This window comes from Microcebus murinus, chromosome 6 (genome assembly GCF_040939455.1).
Source record: "Microcebus murinus isolate Inina chromosome 6, M.murinus_Inina_mat1.0, whole genome shotgun sequence".
NCBI lineage: Eukaryota > Metazoa > Chordata > Mammalia > Primates > Cheirogaleidae > Microcebus > Microcebus murinus.
Window position 1 is genome coordinate 60,944,450 of NC_134109.1, and position 26,677 is coordinate 60,971,126.

A 26,677-nucleotide genomic window follows, 5' to 3' on the forward strand; every position below is an offset into this window, starting at 1 on the left:
GAACCAAAATGAATAGATTGCCAATGCCAACCTTTCTATGTATCACTTCCTACACCTTTGCAAAGCCCTGAGCATCTGATCATGCCATTCACTCCAGCTCAGGTGTCTTTCTAACCTTTTCTACTCAATAAAATCGCACTCATTCATGAAGATCCTACTGAAGTGCCTATGGCACTTTCTCTGATTCTGTAAGGGGAATTCAAGCCTTCTCCTTCAAGGCTTCCTTTACTCTTTGAGGCTCCCAGGACTTTAGTCTTGCTCCTAGTAGGTTTTATCACAATTATTTATTTCTATATATGCCTCCTTAGCTTGATTGGAGAAATCCACAGGAATAAGGACAGCAACTATTTCTTGGTATTTGCAGCACCTAATTGCAGGGTCCAAGACTCAGTAACTAATTACATAAGTGCATATTTTTGATGGAATAATATTCAATTTAGGGTGTAATAAGCCATTAACTCACTGAGAGGCCCTTGTGATATGGGATCCCCCACCACTCCAGACTTTCACTCTGGGGACTGGGGGTCTACCCTGGCACAGTCCCTTTTCCAAGGCCCTTCCTCTCTTCTCCTGTCCTCTCTGTAGGACTTATGGACAAATGCAGACAGCCTCCCAGACTGCTAAACTTCTGCATCTGAATGTCTAAGCTGAATGAGGACAGAGACCTGCTTTGATGGCCTCCCGCAGTACACGTGATATCCTGAGAAATCTCCCCACCAAGTAACAGGTAGTTAGGCCAGAAAAATGTATACTTGAATAGTGTGGCTGAACAGCAGCATGCAAATTCTCCTTGGGTAAGTTCCAGGCTTCTGAATTTTGCCAGCATAGATGGTGGAGTTGGAGGAAAGGACATGTTCTTCTTCACCAAGGGCAAGGGCCATCTCAACATTCGACTTCAAATACCCAAGCTGCTTTTGTGGAAGCTACGCCAGTTGTTTTGCTCAGGACAGGGTATTCCTGGCCACACAACACTGAGGTAGATTAAAATTATCATTACTCACCTGATGCTGAATAGTCCAAACACTGGATACAAAATGTATATAAATGTGTGTGAAATTTTGGTATATCAAGGTCGAAATTAAAAAGCCAAGGCCTCTATCCTAGCTTGGGAGACACACAATTTGAGGTCCCTTCATTTTGATTTAAATACCTCAACACTAAGTTCAAAGGCCAGACCAAATCAACCCTGACTGTGTACGTTAGATCAACAGGAATACACAGGCTTGGCCACACCCCAAACCATGAGAATATATTTAAGAATGACATAGAAACGTCACTAATGTTACGAGTGCATTCTTACTAGGCTAGAATATCTAGTTGCAAGAGAGAAATTGGAATACATAGTGATGAACGGCATGTGAGGATACCCACTTGATTCTCATTAATGTCAATCACTAGTATGTGCTATCTTGCAAAATCTGTGAAGTTCGATAACAATGTTTAAAGCTTAGCAAATGTTTTTACAGCTTAACTAGAAAGTTATTATAATGATAAAATAGAATATAGGAACCTAACAAAAGTCTCCAAAACTGTTCATAAATGGGTTCCCAATACGGAGAAAAATCAGGAAGAACAAACATCACAAATCATTCTTTCCTCTTATACCTAACTTCTTATCCATCAGGAATTCATGATTTCAATAAAGATAGCACATTACATAAACAAATGGTTGAAATTGAAAGTAGATATATAAATTGGATCCCAATACATACATTTGTCCATTGGTTATTGCTGTTCAAGATATTAACTTGAGATAATAACAAGAGATAAATCTACTCTTTCCTCTGTTTAAGAAGGATTCTGGAGAATGAAAGAGATGAAAAGGTGAATTGTGTATGTTGAATCATTCAACTTGCTACTGGGGCCATTATGATGAGATAAGAAATGTATTTACTGAAAGGCAAATACTTACAGTTTATAGATGTGAGCTTCTGTCCTTTTTTTCATGTGAAAGGGGAGAAAACAGTTTAGTGTCACTATAATATTTGTTAGCCAAATTTCTGTGATAGAAAAGCATATCAAGAGTGCATTCAACATGCACTGATTTAAATCACTGTCCAAAATCATTTGGTCCTAACTTTCCTTGAGCACTACTACTCTGCCACACCCCAGCAAAAAAAAAAAAAAAAAAGTCACAGCTACAGATGTACTCATACACACAACACATACACTTATGTGTGTGTATATATCTTCATCACCACAACCTCCCTCCTGCAATGGACATTCAGAAACAAGTCATTGTGGGTGCTCAAAACCTACCACTCAAATTACCCAGACTGGTCTTCTGAAAATTAGCTTTCATAAGGCCAACATCACTGTTTTTGACAGCTGTCTTAGCAGAAATATCCAGACATATAGCTGTGCCTCTGTCTATTCATGCCATGGTAGCTGTGTCAATTTGGACGCTGACTGGTGACATAACCCGAGCAGATGCAGGACCCATATGTGCAACTCCAGATAAGATTTCCAAAGCACTGGCATCTGGATGTCAGCTTTTCTTTCCTGGCCCCACAGCTGAACGTTCTGCTAGACCTGATTGTTTCTCTGCTGGGGAGCAGCCTGCTGCTGGCCTGTTGTGCTCATTGGCACTGCCTAGATTTTAGCGTATTTGAAAACAGTAAGCTAGATAATTACCTTACACCAGGAACTTACCTGCTTTGTCAGTTTGGGTACCAAAGTCTACCAAGGGAAACAAAAAGTATTGGTGGTATTTTTTCAATTCTCAATTACTATTATTATTTAGACCCTATATCCTATGTTTCTATTCAATGGATTTCTCAAAAAGTCTTCAATAATTGAGTCAGCATCCAAATTGACACAGCTACCATGGCATGAATAGACAGAGGCACAGCTATAGACACCAAGTTTCTAACAAGGACAATTAGCACGAAAAGAAAATGCATCATGCCAGATAATTTGTGTCCCTGTTTCTCTGATTCTGTGCAGTTTCCCCATAGTGCTGGGACAGCTTGTATCACAGGCATCTACCCCAACCAAAGACCAGGGAGGGTACTCATGTACACATCACCTCTCTTCACTTATGCCTTTGCAAATGAGCCATTAGATGGACTTTTCCTTCCATTGGGGAGCAACAAAATGAGAAAAAGAGATGTGTGGCAAGTGTGAATCATTGTAGATTGGAAATGCTAAGGCCTTGCTTAAGGGAAAAAGGATAGCTTGATGATAAATCGACAACTATGTGTCTTCCTGTTCATCTGTGCCAGCTTTCCCAATGCAAAGACCCTCTTCCTCCCCAGACCAAACCTACTCTTTACCAAGGAATGGCACGGTTTCTCCATCCTGATCCCCTATGTGTGGCCCATGCTTCAGTGGGAAAGAACTAGGAGAAATGAACTTCATTTGTCTGATATGAACTTTATCAACTAGATTTCTGGGTGATAGATGTCACTGTGATACATAAACTGATACTTCTGAGAGGAACATAATAAGGATATAAGACTTAAATGAAGATAGTATTATAGCATTGTTCTCCCCCAAAAAAAATGTGACACAAAAACATTAATATGGTATGCTTACTTTAAATTAAAATGATTTAATCCCCAAATAAATTAAAATTCAAAATATGTCCATTTTATAGAAATTGAATTCAAATACAGAAATAAAATATACAATCTCACAGTTTTATTTCTCTTATATCCTACGTTTGGTGCCTTCATCTAAAAGTGAAATGAACCACCTTTATCAACTATTAAATATTGCTTAAAATGAAGCTGATCGCCACTGAGCAATTTCAGCAAGAGATCATTTATAATTGAAGTTTTAAACTTTGCAATTTATAAAATATGACAAATTTCAATCATTGCTATTTTACACACAAAAGTAGAAAACAACAAAGGCAAGCACAGCCATTTACTCTTTCAGGAATATCATGTGGATTTCAAAGTTTATTTTTTATTTTTAATTTTTTTTATACTCTAGAAAACAGCTGGCATGTATTTTATTTTTGATATTATCTTCTGGTAGAATGATTCATGTAAATAAAGCAGCAGATTGTAATATGTTAGGAAAAGGGATGGCTACAGGGTTGAGTTTTTCCAGTTCTGAAAAACCCAAAGGTGACAATCACTCCTGGGATTTTTAGGAAGACATTCATTAAAATGTAAGAGGGTTGACCAGCCTTCTGGAAGTTGGAAAGCCTTTATTTCTTTGCTTAATATTCTTTCTAGGTGCATTCATGCAAAGCCTTTAGAAGGAATTGTCCTCTCTTTCAAGGGGGTTTGACTTGGGCACAGTTAATCATCACTGTGGTAAAGCAATTAAAGGTACTCATAATTAGGACCAAACCAAATGTAAGTAATCAGAAAATTAAGGGGAAAATGACATTATAATGGGACTGTGTTTTCTTTAATGACCTCTTGGCTGAGGAGGACATTCTCACGTTGGTGCATGGAGACTTAGGTGCATAATACATTAACCCTAGTAGGAGCTCAGCATGTAAATGTCTTCCTCAAGTAATAAGAATGTACCCTGAAATCATTTAGTATCACTGACTTCTTAATAATGCTGCCCACAACAAAAGGGACAATTAGTGATCAATCTGTTAGAAGTTAGATACATTGTCTACACGAATTCAAGTCAACTCTACAGACATATTGAGCACCTACTAAGAGCACAACACTGCGGAAGACACAGATGAACAGGACGTGATAGCCATCTTCCAAGTTGCTTATAACCTAATAAGAGATCTAAGACACATGCAAACCCATTTTGGAATTTTTCCCCCCCAAAACACACATGGGTACATTCATGTATATCTGAATGGTGGAATTTGTAAATATATGAATGATAGAATAATATGAAAATGGTATTCTATTTCCTAAATTTTACATAATTGTTAATGCAATCATTGCAATTTTAGGTCCTGTCTCCACACCTGCACCTTTCATTCCAAGTTAGGGTGTAAAAATTCATTATAAATTTCATAAGAGAAGGAAAATTACCTAAATATTCACCAAAGCTGCATTTGGGGAGGCCTTATTTATAGCAAGCTATCTATGAATGCTCATTTAATGTCAATATTCAGGGTCTCTATTTTTTCTGCCCCACCTAAACTGTTCTACACTTAAGAGGAGGCTGAATATCTATACTTCCTAAGATGAATAATATCGTAAAATCACCAAATATCACCAAAAATAAGGGGCAGCAATCTCAGTGGCAAAACCTGTCTCCCTCAACCATACCTCTCAATTATAATAATCCAGAATAATCTCTAAAAGTCATGAAAATGTAGTCTAATAATTTAGATATTGATTGAAATAAATAACAATCTTTCTTCAGATTAATATTATGAGTTAAAGATCTCAAGGTTGACGCAAGTGTCAGTAGGAAAATAAAACCTGGACTATGTTTTTTAACTGAATGAATTTTAAGCAGCTATTTTTCAACAGGAGAAAATGCAGCATGTGGAAATGAGTATCCTCTCCCACCTACATGTTCATGTTAAGCATGATACTCTTTGGGGAGGAAAATTACTTTGTGCATTTTTTAAAGCTTCCTAAGTTTCTTTGAAAATCAGGCTAAACCCCTGAAACACAGTTGCATGAAATTCTATTAAATGCAGTTTTGTTGATGTGGCCCCAAATGATTTTCCCTCTTTTAATCTCTGCAGGCTGCCCCAAGTCTCCATGTCTGTTAATGACCTATTGCTTCTGCCTGATTCAATACAGCCCACTGGCTATGGAAATGGCAAGTCTCAGCAGGAGACAACAAAATGGTCAGCAAACAGGGCTGAGCCATGTCATTTTCCTCAAATACTTTCCCAGAAATGAAATGACAAGCTTTAAAATGTTGTCTTCTGCTGAGGGCAAATATTTCTTTATTAAACAAAAGTACATGTCTTCTAGTTTCCATTCAGAACACAGCTTAAAGTGTGTCACTTGAAAAACTTATATCGCAAAATAATTTAATACCTAATATTTCCCTTATATTGATAATTCCTTTCTCCGTCACTCGCCCACTTCCACCTCACGGTTCCAACCTTAGCTATGCCAGTTACTAACAGCTGCGGGACCTTGAGCAAATCACTTTACCACTTTTCCCCCCACCAGAAACAATCTAACTATATTGTAATCTCCAGATAAAGCCAAGTTAAATGACAGCAATTAGTTACCAATCAGTCACATAAATTCCCCAAACTGATTAGTAACTTTCCAGGATTGAGAATAGTCTGGTCTACAGCAATCCAATTCCTAGTAAAAAATAATATAGCTTAGCTGTGAATCCAGTGAAACTAATCATTCAGCAGAGATAATAGGTACTAACTCAAAGGACCAGGCCTGGGTATTTTATATTTAGAAGGACCCAACAATGTCTTCCAGAAGATTAAATGCTGTCTAAATTCTGAATTGGGCTTTTACATTCAGTCCACCTAAATGTGATCTCAAGAGAGGATACAGTTGATCTTACTATGCATTATTAAATAGTTACTGAGTTTTATCTCCTATGTGACTACAATTCTAAAAGTATAATTTAAAATGTCATTGAACTATCCTTATGGATTAAAGATGCAATTAAAATAGTCATTGATATTATCATTTGCCTTTGTATTTATGTAGAACTCACAGACTTCCCACTTACAAAAAAAAAAAAAAAGAAAGAAAGAAAGGAAAAAGAAAGAATTTTCTGTTTCTTTAGGTCAATTCTACCCTTGGCCTAATCTCTATACCAGATGAAATTTACTAAAACATTGTATCAACCTAAAATGAAGTATAACAGTGTATTATTTTAGAGGGCATTTTTCTGGTGGCCTAAAGGGTCCTCTGCATTTTTTTTTTAATATCTTCAGAAATGAGGGAAAGAGTTGCTCTGACCTGACAATTTCCTGCAGCAGTTATCTAGCCTCATGGGAATTTGAGTAGGCTCCTCTCTGTGGGTAATCTAACCATTAGTTCCACATTTTATTCATCCAGAACAAAAAATTTTAGAATAATTTCATTAATTCCCTCAAATGTTTATTTTTCCCAACAGAGGTAAAGCAAAATGGCATGACATTTTCTTTTCTTGGGCAGTATTCTATTACACTGTCACAAAATAACACTGTCCCATGGATTCCTTACCTTGCAATCATAAATCATCAGATCCTGAATTGGCAAGTGTCTGAGAAGTGATATTCACAAGGAACTAGCAGACAGTAATAAAAACAGCTGGAGACAGACTAAGGACATCTGATCCAGCTCCTCAGCTGGCCCCTGGGTTCATGCCTGCAGTCCAGAGACCATGATGATGGAACATACTAGCAAGCCCTGCAGCGCCCTTCCCCCAGGAGGAGCCAATAGGTCTTAGTTTTCTGTGGTCTTTAATGGTTATGGGGACAGGCTCAGAAAACCATTTGCAAACATGTATCAGCCATGAGATACACTGGAAGACTCATCTTGAAATCAGCTATTCATTCCACAACTGTTGTTCAAGAGACAAGGATCATAATTTTATTTTGGCTGATATATAGAAAGTCAAATGTTTGGTTTTTAATTCCTTTCTTCTTTTACTTGTATTTCTTGATTTTTAACACTCTTTTCCTCATTTTGTGTAGTTTAACAAAAAATGTATTTGATTCCCCCAAAAACACACACACACACACACACACACACACACACACACAGGGACTACTTATGAAAGATTCTTCTATAATAATCTTTCTGTCTTTAAAAACCTAGAGAAGTAGATTATAGATTGGCATCATAGTATAATCATAGTATAATTCGATTCTGTGTTCAGTTTGGCTCTTATTATAGAGATTTTAATATCTTAAAATAATTTTGATTCTTCTAAGCCACTTTCCCCCAAGTATGTTTTGCAGAATACTACCAGTCCAGAATGTTCACAGGTGTCTGCAATCAGCTTAGTTTGAGAAACAATGCATATTACCACCCGCCCACTCACCATCTTTCCTCAAACCCAAATGAACCCAAAAGGCTTGCAAAGTTCTGGAGACTGAGATAGGAAGGCAGCTGTGGCCACACTGACTGATAAATGACAGTCAGCTGGTGTCACCCTACTCCACATCATTCCTAGTTGATGCTGGTAACAACAACATGATGTCTGCTACCACCAAGGACTATTCTAAAGCCAAGAAGAGCACCATAATCTGGCACAGATTTGCAAATACCTATTATATATCACCACAGAAGTATAAGAAATAAAGTTATTCAAATTCTTATTTGATGCAACACCTTATGATTTCTGTCAAGTTTGAAAACTGATACAGATTGAGTATCCATTATGCAAAATGCTTGGGACTAGAAGTCTTTCAGAGTTTGCAATATTTGCATATACAAAACGAGATGCCTTAGGAATGGGACCCAAGTCTAAACACAAAATTCATTTATGTTTCATATATACCTTATATACATAGCATGAAGATAATTTTATAAAGTATTTTTAATAATTTTGTGCATGAAAAAGTTTTGACTGCATTTTGACCGTAACCTATCCTAATAGATTAAGTGTGCAATTTTCCATTTATGGTCACGTTGGCATTCAAAAAGTTTTGAATTTTGGAGAATTGGATATCAGATTTTCAGATTAAGGCTGCTCAATCTGTAGAATAATTATATTTATGTTCTAAATTAATCTCCAAATAATTCAGCCACCCTTAGTGCCTAAGAATTAAAGATATGTTTCCATACCTTGCAAGCAGTCTTTTTTTACATTAGCGTGCCCCAAAGAAAATCTTCCTGATCACAATGAAATTGCTGCTTTTGTTTCCTCCCCCAATCTCTACCATATATGGCCATGCTAAGAGACTAGGACCCTCACACTATTCCCACAGGAACCCATGTGAACACCAAACTTCAAAGGTGTGTGTGTGTGGTGTGGTTGGAGAAGGGGATGGACTGTATAAGTCTGTGGCCTCAGGAAGTGACTGGCCTGAGGCTTGGTGATCTGATTCCCTCTTGTTGCTTGGAGGATTCAGCCTCTGTCACAGCCAATGTTTCTTGAGTGCTCACTGTGAGCCTATGTGTAGATTATCTAATACTATGTGCAGTATCTCATCTAATTCTTGCAGCATTCTATGAGGTATGAATTGCTACCGTGTTTCCCTGAAAATAAGACAGGGTCTTATATGTATTTTTCCTCAAGAAGACACCCTGGGCTTATTTTCAGGGGATGTGTTATTTTCCCCTCAAAGCCTCAGCTTGCAGCATGCAAAGGATGGCCGGGAGCTGACAGGGGGAGACGACTTTGTTGGTAGGGCTGCCTGCACCTTTCCGATCACCTCTGGGATAGTAGCTGTCATGATGGGGCAGATGAGAAGGGCTGCTCATCTTCTTTACCATTCCGCGATGAAATGCATGGGTTGTGCAGATACACTGCATAGCCACGGCCATCACTAGGTCTTATTTTCGGGGTAGGGCTTATATTGCGCAAATGCTTAGAAATCCTGCTAGGGCTTATTTTATGAGTAGGTCTTATTTTGGGGGAAACACGGTACCATCTCCATTTAGAGTTAAGGAAACTGAGGCTTGGAGAGTTTAAATTGTCTAAATCTACATAACTAAGAGCAGGGATTCAAATCTAGATATAAGAGATCCAATAGCCATTAGTCTATGTTTCATTGAACTGTGCTGGTCTGTTTTCTTATTGTTCTGCTCCACTCATAGTGAGAATGCTGAGAGGCAAAACTATGACTCATTTTTGTCTCCCAGTATTTTCCTCAGTCTCTGATGCAAATTAGGCACTCAGTAAATATTTACTAAACTGAAGCTTAGTACTTTCAGATTTATGGTCTCATTTTTCTAGATCCTAGCCACCTGAGGTAATTAACTTTGCAACTAGAAAGTCCTCATTTATAATTAGCACTAGTTTCAGTCAAGTGGCCAAATACCACAGCTTCCCTCCAAAATATTTACCTCAAACCCCTTCTCCTCACCCCACCTCTCACACTATTTCTCACTGAATGATGGCATATGTTTACTCTGCAAATCCAAGTTAGCAAGGTACATAAAAACCCAGAGGGATATGCATCTGCCATATCGATATGCCATTATGAAAATCCTTCTGAGAAGTTCTCCCTTCTGATCTTGCTGTGGAAAGGTGCCCTTGTTGGCGTGGCAGATGATGGATTGTGTGCAACATGCACGAGGAGAATCACATGTGCATTAAAATGTTTCACCAACATAATTTTAATTTATAGCAATGGTTGATGACTAGTTCTTCCAGCTCTTCTGGATTTCTGACTGTTTATTCCCATTTCTCTAAGTTGAGGTTATACAGTATAAGAAGAGTAATGGCATATTACACTTAAGCCTAAAGGAAACATTGATTCTCGAGTGCCTTTACAAACTCTACTTTTTCCAGTTGCTTCTAAATTGCTAATGAGAGTATTTTGACAATCTCTTTGGTTTTTAACAGAATTTTTATTCTCAAGGTAAAAATACATTGTTACTACCAAATTTTAAATTTTTTACCCTGAACTAATATATACTATAAAATAGAAATACAATTAATGTAAACAATTTATGTTGTGTTCAATGAAATATATCCTGCTTTTAACTCAAGAGGATTTTATTGATAATGTTCCTATATTCCTGCATTGATAAAGCCCCTAACAAGCATTAACATTTTTCTTCAAAATATGCATGTTATTCTGGACTACCCAACACTCAGAAAGAAATACCAGCAAATGCTTCTCAAACATGTTCTATATGCCAGGTTCTGTACTAAGCACTCTGAACTATAATATCTCATTCAATCCCACAACATGTCTGACAGGAAAACTTCCCCATAGTTCTCTCCATTCTAAAGATGAAGAAACTGAGGCTTAGAAAGAGAAGAGACCATTCTAGATCCATACAGTTAATAAATGAGCAAGCTAGGATGTAAACTCAAATTGGCCAGATGCCAAAATCTATGCACTTAATGAATGTACCATACTCTCCCATGTCTAGGGGGTATGGATTAAAACTGAGCTTGGAACACAGAGGTGAGTCAAGGCTCTGGTTCTGAGGTTAACTGTGACTTTGCCTGCTAGGATTTATTTGTTCATTCTTTTATTCACCAGGTATTTCCTGAGGACCTATTATAGGAAAGACTCAAATTTTACATCTTGAATATGCTAATGTTAGTACTTGTTCTGGCCCACCTCTGAAAAGAAGCTTATGTTAAATTTAGTGAGATTTGAGCTTTTCAGATAAAAGTTTCATCAGTTAGTTTTTCAGATTGTGGCTGATTCTGATGTCCTCTTCTGTTTTTATGTATGAGTTAAAACAGCAATGACTGCTTAAATGACATATTTTAAACTTTCACAACTATGCAGTATTTTCTCAAAATCACAAATATGATTTTATATAACCTAATAAAGTTAATTTTGAATAATGATGAATTAAACATACTTTTTCCTCCAAACTGAAATTTTAAGGTAATAAAATATAGGGAAATAATGATTTTTCATCAAACTCTGCACACTCCAGTTTCTCAACTTTGAGAATGGAAATTTTGATAAAATATATGTTCCTGAGATAATGTAAAGACCAATGAGATAATTCTTGGCAAACTACACTGAGATTCTTCAATGAAACCAATTTTATAAGTAGAAAACATTAACCTAGATAGAAAATAAATGGTAGAGTCAGAGGAATGCCTACTTCATTTAAAGTTCAGCAACTTGGACAAAATGCACAGTGCAGGTAGATCCAATTGATTACTTCGATATTAGTTTGCCAAATTAGATATTGGACATGTCACATCTCTTTTATAAACACTATTGCAAAAGTTATGATTCATTTGTATACATATTTTGGTTTAAACCCAGGTCAGTTATGAACAGAAATTCTGAGTTAACTTTCAACATTAAAAACATTTTCCTAAATGCTAATACTGATACCTTATTTGAGGTAGGGATATAGGAGAAGTGAACAACAGACTCAAGAAATTTCTGCTTTTCTTTTCCATTCTTTCTTTTCAAATAAAAATACTACAATCCTTACTTTTGATTGTTTCATAGCTCAATCGATAAGGTGTATTCCTTTTTTTTGTTCAAGAAAATTTAAAAGCAACTAATTTAAATATGCAAAATTATCTTGAGTTGTTCATACGTGAACTTAAAAGCCGTGCAACACAGGAAAATTAAGTAATTATGCCTCCAAGTTATTTACTGCAATTAAGCTCATTTATCATATGCAAATTAGTGCAAACTGGTCTCATTAGTTACTAAATTACTCAATATGAGCTGAACAATGTAGCACTCCAGTTTGTAATGAAAAATCCCTGTAGAGGCAAGCAGTATCAATTAAGCTAATTTGCATATGCAAATATATTCACTAACTTTCTCTTTTTCTATATTTAGTTTTACATTTTCTTACCATTCTGGATCATAGGGAGACTATAGGGTCACTCATCTTTTTCTCCTTCCTCTATCTCTGCTAAAAGAATTAACTCAGAATGCTTCTATTATTTGAAATCATTTTATTTTAGCATTGATGTCTAGCAGGATGCTGCTTTAACAACAAAAGCCATCAGGAATAAGAACATGCAACTTCCTAGAGATAATCATTTCGTTTATACTTATAAGTTCCAATAAAATAAATGAGGGTGAAATTCTAACTCATCAATAAGGTAGAAAGTAGACTTGAAGTTATCGCTCTCTTTCACAGAAGTCTTTTGAAAGCCTTACCAGCAAATGTAAAAGGAACATTGACTTGGCTAGGCAGCATCTTAATAACAATTTTTATCTTTGTATTAGTCAGTTTTTGAGCTGTTTTAGGTCTATTCACGTTCCTTTGCCCAGATGTTTGAGTTGTACTAGTCAAGCTTTTATTTTCTTTTGCTAAATGAGATTGAAGGAAACGTCTATGATAGCAGATTTGGCCACAAACCCACACCCACAACCCAGCACTTCACCCATAACCCAGCATTGCCATGGCAGCTCCTTTTGCCTTTATGTTCAGTATATTTTCTCTATCAGAATATTTTGTTTAGTTTTCTATAATTGGCTGGGTCTCAGAGACTGGAGTGGAACTGTGGCTAGAAATACTTGAATAATAACAAAGACACAAATAAGAGACTACTTATTTTTTGTTTTCCTTATTACATCAACCACACATTTTTTAAAATTTCTGGTAGAGGACCTGTATGTTCTCTACTAACTCTGCAGGACCAAAATAATATATGGGCCAACTAATCCTGATTCAAGCATATGCTTTTAACCAATCTTCAAAATGTGATTAACAATAGAAATGTAGAAATTTAAATGTAAATCTTGACCTGATTTTCTTCTAAATCTGATCCATAACAGCCTCTGTAAAATACAGGCTCTTCTTTTATCTAAGGCATAATTTTACCCCATATTCCATGGGTGAAGGTGTTGGAGGGAAAGAAAACCACATAAATGATATCAGAAGTTCACTAGTCTATGATATCATCCATTTTATTTACAGAAATCTTTGATTACTTTGCATAATAAAAAAAATAACTACATTTATTTGAGCTCCCCTCTTTACCATTTTTAGAAAATATGTACCTTAATGAAACTATTCTGCTATGATCTTCTCTAAAGACCCTATCTGTGTCTTACACAAAAGAGTTTTATACTAATAAATGACCTTGGCAAAAACAATTATTTCTCTAATATAGTGGGGAACATAGGCAATCATGCAACCACACTACATAGCCTTTTCTCCACTCCCAGTAAGAGAACGTTAGCTGTTATAATCTTAGAATATTCTTAGAGGTTCTCTCTTGGTCTCCCTTCAAAGAGTCTGCCCATGGGATTATCTTTCAGTTTGGTGCCTGAATGTTCTAAGAGCAATGCAAAAATCTTTTATGGACAGAAATAATGCAAGGTCAATGTCAGAGATATAGGAGGGTTCATGTAATATGGCCAAGCATAACACAGACACATGGATACCACACTTCCAACATTACCTCTGTATTTTAGGGCATTTCTTACAGAATATTCTTTTTGTTTTCTCAAGACTTAAACAATAAATACATTTGTGTCATTTATGTACAAACGTGTGGGTATTTGTGATTATATTCATATAATTCACAAAATGTTATTTCTTTTATGATCCAAAATGAGTTATGGATAAAGACTGTCCTTTAATCATTTTTAAATATATTATACAATATCAGTAATAAAATGTCTATCTCTATATAGTTCAATGTAATGTGCTGACAATGAATACAAACATAAACCTTAAAAATTTCCATGTCTTAGGTTTGAATTGTTTGTTTTAACACCGGTGAGGTGAGTAAAGTAGCATTACTATGGAGTATGCAAAACACAATATTGCAACTTTATATAACAATTATATAAGCATTATTTACAGAATGAAAAAAACTTAAATCCTACTGCTAAGGGCATACAAATAATTACAGCACTCCATTCATAAATCTGGCACCTAAGGGGAAAATCATTCCAGTAGTTAATTTTATGACTTACAAAGATAGTATTTGTAACCATTTTGTGTTTCGTTCTCTTTGATAAGGTAAAATATGAATATTCTATCTGGTCCCTAAAATGGAAAAGTAAAAATAAATAACACTCATACTTTCTCATATTGAGGAAATCCTGAAGTGGGAACATAATGCCCTAAGAGAACGTTTAAAGCAGAAACCAAATTTGTGCTTAATCGCATGTACTATATTCAGGAAAGATCCCACATAATGAACTCTGAAAGTGTATGGATTTTTATTTAACTTGCCACAAAATGTATAGTTTCCAATATCAACCTCTTGCCTTCCCAATCCTCATCTAATTCATAAAAGTCAAAGAAAAATATAGTAAACTATAATCCCTTGACTCAAGCCCAGGAGGTACATTTCACAACCCTGCAGTAGCAAGGCTGAGAGCCCTCGAACTCCCAACGCTCCTGCAGAAGATGCCTCTGTCCTAAAATCCATGCCTGAAACAGATACAAGTTCACTGGGACTATCATACTTGTCATGGTCAGTAGTGAGGCTGCTGTGTGACTGGTGGCCTCACAGTTTCACAATACCCAGTCTGGGCCTTGGCCCCATCTACATACACTGGTATTTAATCATTAGGTCCAACGTCGGTATCAGAACTTGGCTTTGCAAAATTTTGATTTTACACTGATAGAATCTCCAATTAAGTTTAACTTTTTTTCCCTCTCAGTGGAAAAGTAGTCAATTTTTCAGTGATCCCACAAAATTTTCTTATTTTTCCTAAGAGACTATAATGGCTAATTAGATGTACACCTCAAAAACACATATTACAGTCAGAGAATGGGGTACACCCAAAATTAAGAAGCCCATCCTGTCTCCCTACCCCTAAATCTTCTGCATTAAGGAGTGCTTAGCACGTGCTTCAATGAAACAATCCTGGGAGCACAGGGAGCATGCGAGCTTGCTGCCTGGTGCAGTGAAGCCACAGGCATATTCTGAACTCCATACTGCTATTCAGAACTGACCTCTACTTCACCTTCCAAACTCAATCAGTTCCCTAATCCTGTTTACTCCAACTATAAATGGATCTTCATTCTTCCCTCCTATTACCAATGTCTTTTAAAATTCCCTTATCATTTCTTGGGAAGTATTCTGATCTAGTGTTAGCATCCTGGGTTCAAATTCAACTCTATTATCTAAACAGACAGGAGAGATAGAGTTATTCAAGCTTACCAAGTCTTAGTTTATTTAATTTTAAGATGTACCTAATCTTAGCACCTATCTCAAAGGTACATATTGTGAGTATATGATAATATAAAGAAGAGATCTTAATTAGCACAATACACAAAACTTAGTACATAGTAAAAATTCAATAAATTTAAGCTAAAATCATCCAGACTAAGTTTTTATAATTGAAATACACACACACACACCCCAGTTGATATTTGCTTAAAAATGCAAACTTTTAGATATAATTAAAATACCCAATAGCAAGAAAATGGTTAAATAAATTATGGTACATCATAGTGTGGAATGACATTTAGCCATTAGTAGTAATGAAAACCAATCCTTTCTTAATACCGACATGACCACAAGATATTGATTTTTAAAAGGCTGATTGCTAAAGAGCATATAATTGGCCAATAGAGTTATTTTTCCATCTATTTTCCAATATGCACAAAATGCTTGGCCTGAGAATCTCAGAGAAATGAACATACTCACGCAACATGAAAAACACAATTCTCCTTTGACACTCCCTTTTTAATTCCCACCCTTCTTTTACCACTAACACCCAGATCTGTTCCTTTACCTTCTATTACTCCTTAGCTTTTTCTTCTGTACCTAACATTTTACTGTAACTGTTTCAATTGAGGAAACCTGTATCTCTTCAGTACCTGTTCCACTCAAGGATTTATCCTCAGCTACCTTGACATTATTAATACTCCATCCTCTGACAAAAATCAAAATCCTGTGGGGTTTCCTCTCCCTTCCTGTATACTCCATTCTCTCCTTTCTTCTATTGTCCTCTTAAAAGATGACATGCCCCAGGGTTACCTCTCCTGAACCTTCTCTTTGTTCCACATCTTTTCTATGGTCTGTACCCCATTGCTTGATTTGAACTTTACATCTAAATACCAGTGATCAGTAATTCCCAGCTTTCAGCCCTAGCCAATATTGCTCTAGAGGAACCAGACCCAGGTTTCCAACTGCTTATTTCCTATCTGGTTGGCTATTTAAAAGCATACCCCTTTCAACTTCTCTCAGGTAATAGGATCATCAGATGACTAGTTACCAATCTAGAAAATCTCTTTCCTCCAAGCAAGCTAGTCTAAGATGGCAGCCATGTACAGTGAAGTCTATGTTCTTACTAAGTATATGAAAGTTTGGATGACTATAAACTGTGAAGTTAGAGACCATATCTATACTTTGTTGACCACATAGGTCTTTATCAAGTGGAGGAATAGTAAGAAGGAAGGAAGGGAAGGAAAAATTCATGCCAGTATTCATGAATCTCCATGACTCTACTGTGGACCCTCATGAAACAAAATGTAGAAGCCATTTTATCCTTGCAGAACACTGAGATAGCACATTGTTGAATGTGGTAAAGACATAGACGGAGGAGTTTCCCTGATAATTAGGCAAAACAACTAATTAGATAGCTTAGCAGAGGCTCTTATTGTTATTACTACTTAGTTCTTCCACTCTATAGCCATTGGTGTTAAAATCGAATGATATAAGTTTTAGTTTCTATGGCAATTACAAGATTATATAGTACAAACATGCTTGGATGCCTCACTTTTTTTTTTTTTTAACAAGACAGAGTCTCACTCTGTCTACCCAGGCTGGAGTGCAGTGGTGTGATCATCACTCACTGTAACCTTGAACTCTTGGGCTTGAGTGATCCACCCACCTGAGCCTCCCAAGTAGCTAGGACTACAGGCACACACAATGGCTAATTTTTTTTTTTTTTAAAGAGATGGGGTTTCCCTACACTGCCTAGGCTGGTCTTGACCTCCAGGCCTCAAGGTGTCCTCTTGCCTTGGCATCCTAAAGGACAGAGAATACAGACATGAGCCATCCCCCCTCCCCCCAGCCAGATGCTTGACTTTATTGCAAGCATCCCTACCAAGCCGCCCTTGCAAGCCAATAGCTGTGAACATATTCCAAATGTGGCCAGTCCTATTTAGCAGTTTTCTTGTACAAAGGTAATTTTTTTTCCTTTTCTATTTGTATCTGTTTATCTTTGTTCCATACTCTGAAGCCACACACAATATATTCTCTTCTTTTTTTGACATGAGGTCTTCAAATATATAAAGAGGGCATTAATGTTCCTTTTAACTCAGGTGTTTCCCAAACTAAACATCTCCTGGCCCTTTGCCACGCTCCATGTAACACGATTTCCAGGTCACTCTCCAGTGTGGTTGTGCTACTCCACGTGGCATCCAGCTGTCTATGTTTCCTTTAAGTGTGCTGGCTGAGCAGAGTGTGACCAACCCAAAATGGAGATGAGCTCGCAGCCTCACTCTAGACGCCCCATTCTCTCAACAAAGTATAATGTTGAACTGGCATTTGGGACAGTCATTCTACATTATATTTTTATACTGAGATTATGTTCAATTCAAACTTATAAGTTTTATGTCAGTTTAAATTCTTGCAGCTCTTAAGTCACCTTCCCCATAGGACTTTGGAGTCAAGATTTCCCGAAAGAATTCAGAGGATAATAATCTAGAACTACTTTTCAAACAATTTTTTTTCCATTAATAACTGTTAGGCACCAACTGCTTCAAAATATACACAGGAGCAGTCCTGAATGACACCAGAATCTAACAATATGTAAGTCATGGCCCATACAAAACTTATGACAAATATTCTGAACAAAGTATGTACAGGACACAAGGAAATAAAAACATGATCCCTTTCTGAATCTTTGAAACTAATCCTAGGTTACTGCAAAAGTAATTCAAAATTTTATGCACATATGAGAATAGCAACTCCCAAGGTGTGTTTCTAGAAACATCAGTTCTACAATATATTAACAGATATTAATGGAAAAATGAAAAGTAAGATTAAACAAAAATAAATGAAGTAAGACTCTTCAGGATCTTGAATTTGTAAATGTGAATTGTGGTATCTCAGACCTGCTGGAACATCAAAATTATCTCAAAAAGTTGTTAAAAACCACAAATTCCGGGACTTAACCCTGTAAACTCTGATTTAGTAGATGCAGAGGTTGAGGCTCAAGAATGCATCCTTTGAACAAGTGTTGCGAGAAAAGAAACTGCTCTGGAGAACCACTGGGATTTGACCACAAGCTAATTTTTTAGGGAGAATCTGGTAACACTTTCTTAAAGGTACACACTTTGGGAATAATATGCTAGATTCAGTACTGCTTTTTACTATATAGAAAATTAAAGCACCATAGTGGCCACTTTTAGGAACTCTAAACTGAACAGGAATCTGGAGTTTACCTTTATTTTACCTCGAGGTTTAAGAAAAATATAACCACCTTTTCCAAAAACAATAAGCCACCTAAATATCCCAAACGTGTCTGCTTCTCTAATTCCATCTAAATATATATATATATATATCTCTTCCATAGTTAAAAAAAGATTTGGCCATGACAACATTTACCCTGAAAGCAGGAACAATGTAGAACAATTATCCATGGTTGAAGGCAAATGTGTTGAATTGATGAGACGGTCTTAAAGTTTTGAATAAAGCAAGATGCTGAGTGTGGGATGAATATTCTCTAAGGAAACTACAGTTCAATCCTAGCAACCTTAACAATTATTTATCATGAAATTCATTGGAAAAATCAATTATTATCTGTCTCCTTTCACTTAAAGATATGCTTTAAAATTTCACCCTGAGAAATTTTCTAATTGGAGTGGCAAACATTGAGATTGGAAGCACTTACAAATACAAACTCAAGCAAAGAACTAAAATTTGGCAACATGGAAAAATGTCACAGTACTTTCACAACAAAACTTAGCTCTTCCAAAAACAATATATAGCTTCAAAGACACACACAGATATCCACTTACAAATACAGTACACACACAATCATTCTGGGAACAGCCAGTTATTACACATTGCGCATCAACTAAATAGTGCAATCCATCTAAATTATTACAGCACAAATAATACTTGCCCTCCCTTTCTCATTAATATTCTCTCAAGGGATGGCTTTCTAAAAAGAAAAAAATAAATTCATAAGAATTTCAGAATTCCAAGATTAAATAACAACAAATACATAGCTGACATTTTTAAAACATTATTCTAAAAAGACTAAACATAAGGATTTTTTTTGGTAAAATATAAACAAGCTTCTTTTTGTTTTAAAAGTACCTGCAAAATGTGACTTCCCAAATGTGCTTCAAATACTTCAATGGCTAGTGCACTGGGGCTTCTCCTTCGTTGTGCACCTATAACTTGAAAGAAAAAGAAAGAAAGAAGAAAAAGAAAGAAAGAAAAATTAAGTTGGAGCTCTGATTTCATACCTTCAGCTTAATTTCTCTCAAATTGTACCTCAACCTAGTTAGTACAGCAATGAGATCTGAAACACCGCCCAGTATAATTTTGGTTCTGAGTTGTCTGAGCATAAGCACAGCCTAGGTTGAATTTTCAATTCAGAATGTCAACTGCTTAGACACATTACAAAAACACATTCCGACTTTTAAAAAAATCTTTTGGATTATTTTTGCTATATTTTAGTAAAAACATATGAATATTCAGATTCCTTTAAAATAAATTAGTATACTGTTTTTCTTAAAAGCAAGGTATTGATATTTTCAAGCATCTGCATACTGCATTTTTCCCTCCAAAAAAATCCTAAACTTTTCATATCCTCTGTGCTAGAAAAACACAAACATTTTTTTCTATTTTCTAATGCAATAACTTTCTAACAATTTAATAACTAATTAATAATTAATGTACTAGATAAGAGTCTCATTAATGACTGTTTGCACTAGTTAGTGTTAAGTGTCCCGAGGTGGCTGGATTTCGTATTTACTGCATATTCACATGGACCAACTGAAGCCCAGGTGAACCCTTGGCCGGCACACGCCTCACCACGTCCGTTATTGTTTCTTATCTCGAGGTCCTGAACAGTTTTGTTCTCCTATTAACTTAGAGTCAATCATATTTCTTCTCGGCATACCCCACATGCTTTTCCTGTAGGCACCTGCCACCCAAGGAACTGCAATAATCCCTAACAAATGTGGGCTTGATGCATGATATTTTTGGAATCCAGAATTGAGGGTCATCTCATTACAATTTTGTTTTTAACATGTAGTGCCAATTTGGTCTTAAACCTATTCTTCTGGGTATTTAAGTTTTCAAACGTCAGAAAAATCTGCTCACTTTACAGTGATTTATGAAAGGGAATATTCAGATCTTTTCTATATTTCCAACAAGTAAATTCCCTGTTTTTGTGATTTGCTTGAAAATTTAATTACAAATGATTGTTCCCTCAAGCCCAGATATTACTAATTGAAAATAAAATAAAAATCGCCTACTTTCTTACTTCTAAAAACATTTTCAGCTAGCTGACATGAAAATTCCAGCAAAATGCTACTGGGATAATTCTGTTTCATTTCAGTTACTAAACTGGTCAGTTGGATCCATAGCTTAGCAGGGATTTTAATATAAATGTACTTATGTTTACTGCAGTGTGCAAAAGTAGGGAGTTAGTTTACCCCTACAATTGTGACTTAGTGTCTGAAATGTTGAAAAGGCACTTTGAAAACAGCGTGAGTGTTAAGTATCATTATTACTAGCAAGAGAAAAATCAAGGGGGCATTTTTTCAATGGGAAAATTTATAAAATATAATTGAAGAGTGATTATTATGAAAGAATATTCCAGCTGGAAGGGATCTTAGAGATCTCTAACCTTCTCATTTGCTTCAGAAGCAAAACATACAACTAAAAATCTTAAAACAGAAAAATCAGTCTTCTATGCTGAGATTAATCTTTATTATAAATACAGACACAGGATTTTTAAAATTCTACTATTCAGATATACTTTAGACAGTCCTAAAGTGTGTATGTGTGTGTGCATGCTTCTGATTAATTTCCTATTCTAACATGCACATTACTCCCTTCAAAACTCCTTTGGCATTTTTGATAATGCAGCTGTCTTGCTGAATACTGTTTTCAGTTTCTAGAGTGTTAATTGCACATTATGGTAGCTTGGTGTGAATGATCCCACATGAATAAAATCTGCAGCCTTTTTTTTTTTGTAAGATTATGGGGGTGGGTGGCTTTTGGGAGGGAGAAGGGAGAGTTGAAAAACTTCAAGTGTCCACTTTGTTTTTTGAGGCGGTAATTAGGATTCAGAAAGCTCCTTATTAATAGTTCATAATTAGGGGGCACTTCAGGGCTTTCAACTACAAAGTTCAAAATAAACCACTGCACCTCATGAAAAAATTGACTGGTTTTAGAAAATATAAAATATTCTACAGAGAACTGGATTACGAGGGGGCAGGAGAACAAATGCCTCCAGATAATAAGAGACTCTGAAACATCACAGGAAAAGAGAGTGTTTATTTTCTAGAATGACCAAGATGGCAGCTCAAACGCCTCCTAGAAGCATCGAGACAGTTGTCTTCAGTGCGGTGCACAGGGTTTGGTGGTCTTTCTTTTCCTGCCTTTTCCCCACTAGAGCTCAGACTGTTCTCTAAATAAATGTCTTCATCTGTGAGTGTTACCTGCATCAGTATTCTTTGTTCTTCAAGTCCTCTAGAAATCTGAGTATGTATCCCCATACATGCTAGCATAATATATAAGTATCTTGTAAGTAGTTTTCATGCTATTCTATTCAATGGCATTTTTATGGCAGGGGAACTTCTCTTGATTTATATGTTTTGCACTTATGCAGGTGATGTGGGCTGTAATGACAGTTCCTAATTTTACAACCAACATAAATATGTTAAACAGGAGCCCATTATGCCCTTGGTAGGAGCCCAGATTTAACTCTAGCATTATAGAATAGATGTTAAATATGTACTTCTTATCTTGCACCTATCCAATCACATTTGGCATTTTGAGAATTGAGACAATGATCTGATAACTCAGGAATAATGCAAACACATTTATTTTGTTTCTTCGTGTTAATTTCATTGTGTTTACAGAGTATCATTAATACCTAAAGAAAAACTTTCCTCGTTGGGATCCATTATCCTCAGAAAAGTAATAAATTCTTTTTGAGGCTCTCTCAGATTTCTGTATTTTGGAAATTGACAATTTCTAAAACCATATGGTAGCTGGGACACAATGTACACTTATTATTGCTGAGGAAGCAATGTTTCATCAGATCTACTGATACATTTCATTTACTTTCCTGTTCAGTTATAAGACGCTACTTTCTGAATTTAAAGAACACTAACAAAATTAACAAAAAAACCCGGCCCATGTTTCTACTCACAGGACATTGCTAAATAAATGGAATGTGCAATCCCTAGTCTGTGAAGATTATGTCACTAGCTAGCTCACTGACAGTGAGATGTGAGAAGTGTGTACGTTGAACAGTTTATCCAAACTGTTATAGGAAAGAAAGATCAAACCACAGTAATCCAACTTAAAATTAAATTCAACATTTACTGAGTGCCTCTGCAATGTTGACAATTTCTAGCTACTATAAGGTAACTAACATTATGAAACTTAGTAGTCCAAAGAAAATTGTATGCAATTTAGAACAAAAACTAAGCCCAGCATATAATATCAAGAAACACCACAACTCTACTACCTTGTGTCTTACAAAGGTCAAAAATAAAACACCTAATATTTTAAGAGACTTTAAATGAAAGAGATGCATAGGGAGAAAGGATTTTTATTTTAAAAAAGATCAACTAAGGAAATTCCAACGGTCTCTTTCAGAAATCCAAAATGATATGATGAATCATTAGGACTGTGCATTTGGCCTTTCTCTCATTAAAAAGTAGAAGACTTGGAAGGAAACCACAGTCTGAAACATGTATCCAAAAAATTAGTTTGGCCCCTCAACAATGTCAGCAAAAACGTTCTAATCTGGACCCTTCAGCATAACCTCACATGGTGGTCTTTGAGAATTAATCGAGTGCAGTAAAGGACAATCCTCCTTTTGGGAAATGCACTATGTACTCCCAGTCCTGTTCCTCACCAGCTCCCCACCTCAGGGGACACGCCAGCATGAGGAAGGTGGAGGATTAGTGCTCAGTGGGAGTTTGACCTATTCAGCCAAAAGGTCAGCTTGCCACAGAAGAACCCATTACAAAACAGAAACAGGACAGCTCAGTGGACACATGTAATGAAAAGGGGAAAAGTCAAGAGCTCTACTTCCCTTGTATTCCGCCCTGCCCTTTTCCTTCACGCCCCCAGCTCCTCAACAGCACTGTTCACAACGCGAAGGTAGACCACAGGCCACAGAGGGGCTTGCTAGCTGAAGGATCACTCGAAAAAGGTGTTCAAAGGTGAAGGTGGGCATGGCATCCTGAGGCGGGATTTCCCACAGATTGTTTTATTAGGACAAAGCAGTAACTGGCAGTAGGGAAGATCATTTCTCATTTCTCCCTGTAAGTGGCAACAGTATAGTACCCTAGGTAAATGTAGCCTTAAGGTTCTGCACATAGTGTCTCAAGAATGGAACCAGGAAGCCCCACCTACCAAAAAGGCCAGCTTCACGTGGGGTCACCTCTGATGGCTGCCCTCTGAATCCTTTATCCCAAGGGCAAGGATCTGTTCCCACAGTGAGCTTGTGGGGAAGGAAGGACTAAAGAATCCCTGAACATCTCTCCCGGAGCTGGGCTTTAGCATTTGGGCTGAGTGAAGTGAGGCTCTGGGAAAGAATGGAGTATAGAATGCTTAATGAGTCTTTCCATGGCTACTGAAGAAAAGAAAAGGGATTTTCCTTGAAGAATCTCAATTAGATATCCTCGCTGTAAAGCCAAGAAAGCCAGAGAGGGTTTTCTCAGGGGCCCTTTAAGTTCATAAAGTATATATTCGTGTGCATGTATATGTGTGTGTGTGTGTGTGTTTCCCTATCAAAATAAAAATTTCTATGTTTGCATGTAACATGGGACTAAATCTTCATTCTGAAACTGGCCCTTGCAGCTCTGCCTACTGTGAGGCCCACATTGACAGGCTGGATCCTATCAACACTAAACTCTTCAGTGTTCATGCATGCCTCAGAACACTGGGGGAATTTCAGGTCTGGAGAAGAGACACTGAAATAGCTAGTGCTGGGTACCAGCTTAATCCATGTAGCAATGCTGCATTTGAAACTCTGTTGTTGAAAGCACTATATGTGGAGTTTTCATGCAGTGCATCGTATAAATATCTGAAAACAAATAAAAACAATGCTTTTTCAAAGTATTTTCATCAAGATTAGTTTCTGCTATTTAAAATACAGGATAATTGATGACCAGAGAAAAGAAATAGGGACATTATTCACATGTTTGATTAAAAATAAACACAAAGGAAAAAACCTCCTGTATTCACTTTATTTTTAAAATCATACTTAGTGCATCTTTTTAAAAAATCTGTCTTCATAATTCATATCCCAGAGCCTATTAACACATTATGCTACCAATTTAGACCAAAAAAGGTATTTAACCATACAAAGTCTTATGCTGATCTAAAGTTCTTTGATGTAATACATATTTAAATATCTTCCACAATCTAAGTATGGACTGAATGAATTAGGTGAAAGAATTAGGGATGACACAACTGTGAAAGTTTAAATACTTACAAATGAACTGCTGAATTTGGGAAAAAGAAACCAAGACTGCTTTTCAAAGAAGCATGTTTATATTGCTTCCACTATTAAAGAACTAAGAGGAAAACATACAACGTTCAACTAATGTCAAGGGAGTGTTTATTATGCACTTCTCATCTTAAGAATTAAATAGCATTCATATGGTTTTTGAAAATTTTTCTTTACAATTTTCTACACTAAAACAGCATAGTCCTCTAAATGTGAAATAGCACCCAAGTATCTCTGTAATAAGTCTCAACAATGCTTTCACATATTTGATCAGAAACAAATTAGAGACTTCTTCACAGTACAAAGTTTCCATTTTAAAGATTCACATTGCTCACCCCTGTCTTCTTTTTCTATTGAAGGAAATGAGAGTTCCTAGGGAGATATTTCTCCATCTGTAGCTGTAGAAAGGGGAAAATGGCCTTTCTCTAACAATCTGGCAGTTACTATAGGAACTACTGTACGTTCCTTACGCAGGCTACATATAGGGTGATTAACATTCTTCATGGGAGAACCCACACTTCCCTTGACAATGAAATTCTTAAGGCAGTGAGTTAAGCTGCTGTTTGGAGTGACAGCACTTGAGGGAATGAGGTCAACCTCTGACAGTCAAAGTCTCTGAGGACAGAACCTCAGGAAAATGCAGGAAGATCCACAGCCTGGGCAGAGGCTTGAGGAGTGGGGTACACCAGGGGTCCTCAAGAGATGCCAGGCATCATGGAGGAGAGGGCTGGCCTAGTAGACAAGGACATGCCTTGTGTTCCTGACACTCCAAAAGTAATTGCTAATGGTCCAAAGAGGAGTTTTTTAAAATGGTAGTTATTACTCAATCATTACAATTTTATTTTCTTAATTATTCCAAAATAGCAATGTACATAAAAAGAGGGCAATGTTTTTAGGACTTTGGTTTTTACCAACTTAAAACACATCCGAGGCTTTTCTGAGTGTATTTATTGGCTTCGACAACTCGAACTCACAGGGATTGCTTTTGGCCACAAAGCTTAAAGTTAACTATTTCATTCCCTTTACACAGCGGAGGGAATGGACATTTTCTCATTTCTTTACAAAATAAATAAAAGGTAAGAAAAATCAATCATGACAAAAAATTGATACCTATCTTTGGATTCCTAGCAGAGATATAGGATACATTGGGTTGGAAGCCCTCTCAATCTGAAGAATGTCTGAGAGAGACAGTTATAAAGTGACTTCAGAATAAAGAATATAGACTAGGAGAATCACTGAGTGATAGAGAGTCTTGATTTTTATCTAACATGAACTCAGCAAGAAGATATAAACTAATTTATTCTGGCTTCAGGGCTAGAGCAGCAAACGTGTATTGAACCTCACTGTGAGGCAGGCTCTCCGCTGGGTGCCCAGGATACAGGGCTGACTAAGACACAGTCCACCGAGTGAGGCAGTCCCGCGTGTAGGAAGAGTCCACTGTGCCACACGGAGCGGGAGTCACAGACTCTTGCCCAGGCTCCGTGCCTGAACATATTGCTGAGGCGGGAAGCTGCTCTGCTCTCCGAGTACAATCTTCAGGCCCCAGTTTTGAGCTGCTTCTGGTGGTGG

At 36.7% G+C, this 26,677-nt stretch overlaps 1 protein-coding gene across 5 annotated transcripts in view; it reads right to left on the reverse strand.

Annotated features, from left to right (window-relative positions):
• The window catches only part of NPAS3 (neuronal PAS domain protein 3), an 838,777-nt gene that overhangs the window by 402,977 nt on the left and 409,123 nt on the right, over positions 1–26,677 (reverse strand). For 3 of the 5 annotated variants that reach the window (XM_012773419.3, XM_012773416.3, XM_012773405.2), the window contains exon 3: positions 19,717–19,799. In XM_012773419.3, the coding sequence (XP_012628873.1) occupies positions 19,717–19,799 (83 nt within the window). The remainder of the gene's footprint in view (positions 1–19,716; positions 19,800–26,677) is intronic. The other 2 variants (XM_012773417.3, XM_012773413.3) reach the window with 1 other exon arrangement.